The sequence below is a fragment of the Hypanus sabinus genome, chromosome 7, assembly GCF_030144855.1.
Source record: "Hypanus sabinus isolate sHypSab1 chromosome 7, sHypSab1.hap1, whole genome shotgun sequence".
Classification (NCBI taxonomy): domain Eukaryota; kingdom Metazoa; phylum Chordata; class Chondrichthyes; order Myliobatiformes; family Dasyatidae; genus Hypanus; species Hypanus sabinus.
In genome coordinates, this window is record NC_082712.1 from 143,629,871 (window position 1) to 143,636,343 (window position 6,473).

At 36.1% G+C, this 6,473-nt stretch overlaps 1 protein-coding gene across 1 annotated transcript in view; it reads right to left on the minus strand.

The window, feature by feature from the left end:
• Window positions 1-5,110, minus strand: part of scube2 (signal peptide, CUB domain, EGF-like 2) — a 116,293-nt gene extending 111,183 nt beyond the window's left edge. Inside the window, exons 1-3 of the mRNA XM_059975849.1 lie at window positions 4,991-5,110; window positions 3,664-3,786; window positions 755-880 (exon numbers count right to left, since the gene is read on the minus strand). Coding sequence (XP_059831832.1) covers window positions 755-880; window positions 3,664-3,786; window positions 4,991-5,078 — 337 coding nt within the window. The 5' untranslated portion in view covers window positions 5,079-5,110. The remainder of the gene's footprint in view (window positions 1-754; window positions 881-3,663; window positions 3,787-4,990) is intronic.
• Window positions 5,111-6,473: the final 1,363 nt, after the last annotated feature.

A 6,473-nucleotide genomic window follows, 5' to 3' on the forward strand; every position in this document is an offset into this window, starting at 1 on the left:
TGGAATAATTTTCACTTCTCCTCAGTAGCTTGAAGTCTGAATGATAAGTAAAAGCATGGAATTTGAAAGACCATTTATAAAGTGCATCTTAAGAAATGATAATGAAAATCTTGCTTTTTTTCATGAAACAAAGGCAAGCCTTTAGCATCGAAGGTCTGTTTAAGTTAACAGGAATGGAGCACAGCACAACTTCTTTTGAAAGTATTCTTCACAAGAGACGATGAAGCAAAAGAATCCATTGTGTTTTTGTGGGTTGCCAGGCAGTTCAGTCACCTCTCTAGAATTTCACATTCCAATTGAAAACAAAATGCAGCTGAGGTCTTAGAATTTTCTTCTGATAGTTAAAATCCAAAGGGAGAATCTAAATGGGGTGTCACAATATGTGTATAAGTGTTTTTTTATATGATCCTGTGATCCATTCGCTGAATTCAGCACTGAAGTCTTACAAATAAGTTGAAGGAACTTCCACTTAAAGTGTTATTTATTAAAACCAAAAAAATGGTGATCCCGTGCATATGAACATTTCTACTTAACCCAGCTTTTACTTAAGAAGATGCATAAGTTAATTTTGTATAGGACATCTAACTTTTGTGCAACTGACAAACTCTAACCAGAAGTAATTCTAAGTGTTTGTATTATATATTATTTTATAATCTGAACACTAAGACCCTTTACATGCTCAGATCAAGTGATTATTGTACACTGAAGTTACATATCTTCCTTATGCAAACATAAGCTGATAATTTCCTCCTACCTAAACAATTATGTCCATCATGTGCCAACATGAAACCATCATAGCAAGTGCAACGATAGTTTCCTGGAATGTTGATGCATTCATGAACGCAGCCTCCGTTGTATTCTCTGTGGCATTCATCAATGTCTAGGAGAAGGAACACAAAACAGAATGATGGATGCTTTCTGTTAAAAAGAGACACTGACACTGCCAAAAATCACAAATTGTTACAAAGCCATTTAAATCCATACTAGTCTCATTTAGAATCTATAGGTTCACACAGTCACATCTTAAAAATAAATATTTAATATTAAACTAGATGCTGAACATGATGGAAGTAAATAAACAACTTAATGTGACAATGTGAAACAAGCTACTGTTCTAAACTGGTTTCAACAAAGACATATTTGAGATAAAAGAAGCCCACAATCCGTTCAGTCAATTATTTCCCTTTGTCTTCTGAGATTATATACTTCTAGCGTCAAGAATCTTGCTGATGCCAGGGTTTTTAAAATATCAAAATGAGTATTTTCTTTACCACTATTTATTACACAAACTATGATTCTTTACACACACACAACCTCCTGTATCTAATAAAGTGTCTACTCATTGTATGTTCATGGTTTTCTGCTGCTGTAGCCCATCCACTTCAAGGTTCGACATGTTGTGTAATGCGTGGTTATTTGAGTTACTGTCAGCTTGAACCAGTCTGGCCATTCTCCTCTGTCCTCTCTCACTAACAAGGCATTCTCACCCACAGAACTGCCACTCACTGAATTTTTTTTGTCTTTCACACCATTTTTGGTTAACTCTAGAAACTGTTGTGCATGGAAATCCAGGGAAATCAGCAGTTTCTGAGATACTCAAACCACCCCATCAGGCACCAACAATCATTCCATGGTGAAAACCACTTAGATCACATTTCTTCCACCTTTTGATGTTTGGTTTGAACAACAACTGAACCTCTTGACCATCTCTGCATGCTTTTATACATTGAGTGCTGCCACATCATTGGCTGATTAGAGATTTGCATTAACAAGCAGGTGTACAAGTGTACCCAATAAAGTGGCCACTGAGTGTGGGACACATCAGAACCAATATATTTTGGCCAATTAAGAAGCTGCCCCAATTAGCCAAAGTTTTATGGAAATAGTTAAAAAGGTATAGAATACAAACTATTGTTTAATTGAGTAACAAATTATATATTTAAATGAAGGAGAACAAATTAGAACATCAATACTACTATGGTACTATAAAACTGTAATAGTTTCTAACTGTTATTGATGAAGGAATTCACCGGTGTACCTGTATGCTACCATATTCTTTTAATTGACTAGAATCTATAACTATAAATGAACAAAATCAGCACAGACATCTAGTATGATTAATGAAGTGTCTTGATACTATGCCATCAACGATCGCATCCTCTAAATCTTCACTTTCATTGCAACATTCAAGACAATTGTCGATACCTCCAAATTATATGTAGTTCCTAACTTGTTGAAGTAGAGAAATTATGTCACTTTCACTCCCAACCGTTTCTGGCATCTGAGTACTTGAAACCACAGTGAACAAAACAGTTTTGAATTGTTTTATTGCTTATTTCTCATCAATGACAAAAATCACTGCTCTTTGAATAACAGTGTGCGCTATGGATAGTATTTTAAAACTCTTCGCTCTAAGCACGGTGTAGAGTCTAACAGCCACACAAGTGCACTGATGCGAGCTAGAAACTGTCTGGCAACAGTCTCCTGCCTAAATAAGCAGCATAGTGTCCCAAATATGCAAAGAGAATCCCAGCTTAGTTTAGTTTGTGTTCTTTAAGAGTTGTCCCAAGTAAGTGGCTGTCCCAATTAACTAACACACACACACACACACACACACACACACACAGTCTCTGGATTTGGGGAGTGACATTTTTTCAAGGGAATACAGATCAGGAATTCCATATCAGAACTTTTGCCTAGTAGAAACTCATTGATTGGCATCCCATCCACCACTACAGCCCTGTGGTCACAATGCATAGCATCCGCAAAACCCAAACCTTACAACCATTTCTCTATACAAGAGCACTAACTTATTAAGGAAATCATTAACTACAAGTTTCCCCTCCAAGTCATGCATGTCTGACTTGAAAATTTATTTCAATTCCTTCATTGTCACTGGCTCTGAACATCAGGACTCCTCGCTGATCCACCTCCCCAAAGAGTACGGCAGGTCTGCACTATCACAGGATTGTGGCCACTCAAAAAGATGGCTTCCCACACCCTCTTGGGTCAGCTGGGAATGGCCGTGAATGATGCTCATTTCCCCAGCATAAATGAAATAAATTTTCAGAGTACAGGCAGGATATCTACAGGATGTGAGTAGTTCCACTGCACTTGGCCTCTCTATTCACACATCAACAGTGCCCAGTTGAACTGGGAGGGGTATGGGAGATATATTTACCACCTTTGAACTGGACTGCTGCCTGATTCCATCATTTTACAGGATACAGTGAACACTGCCCAGAACCCTGGTTCGGTTATGAAACAGAAATTGAGTCAAAATGCCCTGTAGTTTTTACAAGTTATCAGATATACTCAGTGTCAAAGGGTTTATTTTTAACATAATGTGAACATTCCCCATAGAAATTAATTAATTATTCTATTATTCTGCTTTGCAAGAGAAATGCTAAAAATTACAACCCAAAACACAATGTGGACTAGACAGACATCCCCTTTTTATTTAATATTCAGTCAACATGTCAAACTAGAGCATTTTAGGCTTGAGTATATCTTGGGAATGCTTGCATCATTTTTACCTTAGAAAATTGCAAACAAAAAAAATTATACTCTCGTAAAGATAAGGAGAAAGAAGTAAAGATAAAGATAAAAGTTCCCTAATTCTGGTTCAGTAAGAAAACTCTGGTAGAATTAGATAATAATCACCTTCGCACTGCTTTCCATTTCCCTTATAGCCTGCCTTGCATGAGCACTTATACGACATCTGTGTATTCTGACAGACTGCATTGACATGGCAGACATCAGTTCCTTCTGTGCACTCATCAATGTCTGTAAAACAAACAGGAGGGACAGAATAACAAAGCTGAGGAAAGCTCCAGGGGGACAGTAATTACACGTCAGCTTCACATTTCCATCCAACAGTATCTTGGTTGTGCATTCAAACATGAAAATAATCACTTGGGCTACTTATCAATAATCTCAAAACTATAAAGCAAGGTTTAAAGATCTGGAAATTCATTCACTTGGGGAAAAAAAGGCAATCTCAAAGACAACAAAATATCTTGGAGTAAAGGCTTCTAAGAAATGCACAGATTCATACCACACAGCAGCTGTGCATTTGGAGAATGTCAACAATCAAAAACAAGTAAAAACTTTGAATCTGAAAATAAAATTCTCTGAAAGCACCAACAATCCAACAACATAAAGTTGAATAATAAGTAGCTTTTGGTAACTGGAATAAGATCACCGAGGATATTTTTTTAACTATGGAAGCACAGTCAAAGCACTGCTAACTATTCTGGGGAGTTCACAGCATACTGAGTTGCAATCAAATTAATTCCACAAACAAAAATGCAAACAGAAAAAATGTTCATCCCTATTATCAAACCTGCAACATATCTATCATTAAAATCTACTAAATGACATTCTTGCTTAATACTAAAGCAAATGACATTCGCAGACACAGACATACGCAGATGTAATTAAATCTTCCGTATTATATGTATACAAAACCATGTATAGCACATAAGTTTTTAATTGGCTACTCCAGTCTTTACATTTCTCAATGCAACACACCAGCTGTACATTCCACTTTATGTCAAACTCAAACACTATACATGCTTTAATGGCAAAAAAACAATACTAAGAAATGTAATGATATTTTGTAAACAGGAGTACTGTAATACTTTGTTCCTTTTCACCAGATATTATTTCAGAAACATTTAATCCAACGTACCTTGCAATAATAACCACTGTTTAAAAAAGGTGATTACAAAACTACTTTTCAACTAATTCACAATTTGATAAAATATTTCAATATTTACAAATTAACAAATCATTATACAGCAGCATTCTAAGAATTAAATTTAGATCTACCTGTTTTAATAAATGGACAAAACAGTGAAGACTTAATTGACATTTAACTGTTGGAATAATAATTCTCCTCATTCACAAGCAGAGAAGCAAAAGCACATCTGTCCTTGTTGAGGAGTGAAGCAAAGCAGGGATCTCATACCAGTGCCTGCAAACTTACCTCGAATTCCAGCACTTGCAGAGCTTTCACAACTGCTTAACAAGAGCAAAAACAAACAAAAGTGCCACACCAAACAAACAGCCCCCATGATGATATGATCCGATCCTCAGTGTCTCTTTGCAAAGACACGTTTGAACTGAGAAATCGGGTTGTCCTGACTGGCTGATGAACTCACCAGGATTGTTTGCTATGCCTGCCCTTTAGCCTGTGACGTCATTAGGGTAACGAATTGATCCCAGGATCTGGTCTGAATAACTTCACCACTAATTAGAATACCTAAATTAATTACCTACCACTAGACCTGTCAGCACTGTACTGATAATTGCCTCTGTATTGCAGAGTCTGTACATCTAGTTCCAGTGCTCCTTCTAGTTCATCTGTATTCCCCTCTCCATGTAAACAGACATTTTCTGCTTTCGTTCTCCTTCAGAAACAATTCTCTGTATAATCATACTTGCACTAGACATTTCAAGCTTTATCTTCTTCCTACTTACTCTTGTCACCCTCATCCATCTCATTTTTATTCTCACTTCGTCCCTTTCTCTTATCTGTCTATTCTCACCCACATTCTACATAAACGTCTTCTCACACTTTCCTTCAACTCTTTTACTAATTGTCACCTGACACAAAATTGGTTTCGCTCTATGACAGTTCCAGTAGGTGGTTCAAATCTAAACTTCAAATGCTGTAGGTCAAAAAATTGTCCAATTATCAAAAAATTCTAAAACTGGAAACAAGTGACAGTGGATTCAAAGAGACGAGCATTCCAGCACTAATCAATCACAACTGAATAAATGGTTCAGCCTTGATCACACGTTTCATTAAATGGAACCAAGCAACTAATGATTTACGGCACAAATCAGATAACCAATGAAATGCAAATCACTAAGTTGTTGGTCAATTTGTTCTAAGGTTAATCTCACAAAAACACTTTATGCTTAACTGCTTCAGATTTTCAGTAAATTGTGCTTATCTCATCAGACGCCTTTTAAACTCACCACAAAAGGATATGTCTTCTAATTAACAGTATGTGTACATTTTAATTGTTTTATTGATTACCAAATCAATCCACTTGCTCAGAAAACAGAAGACTCTGACTGTGCATTCTCATTTCTTCACAATGTAAATTACTAGTGACTTTGAATATCAGATTTTAGTGTCAAAAATAAAATTCACTTTACCATTCCTTTTTTGTCTTTGTCAATAAAATATAATTCTCTTTTTCACTCGTTTAGTCCCTTTTTTCCTTTTAACTCTCAAAATCTCACTGGTGGATTTAATGCTTGTCCCGTTATTTACCAAGCCCCAAATCATCCAACTTTTTCATTACCAGGATACACATTCATCAAAAATATTTGATGAACAAGATGTATAAACTTATGCGGCAAGAGATCAAGCAAGATAAACATTTCAGTAAAACCATGGTAAATAATTGCTTTCAATAACGCATTTCCATTTATAATACCTGCACTCTGTTTTCTTG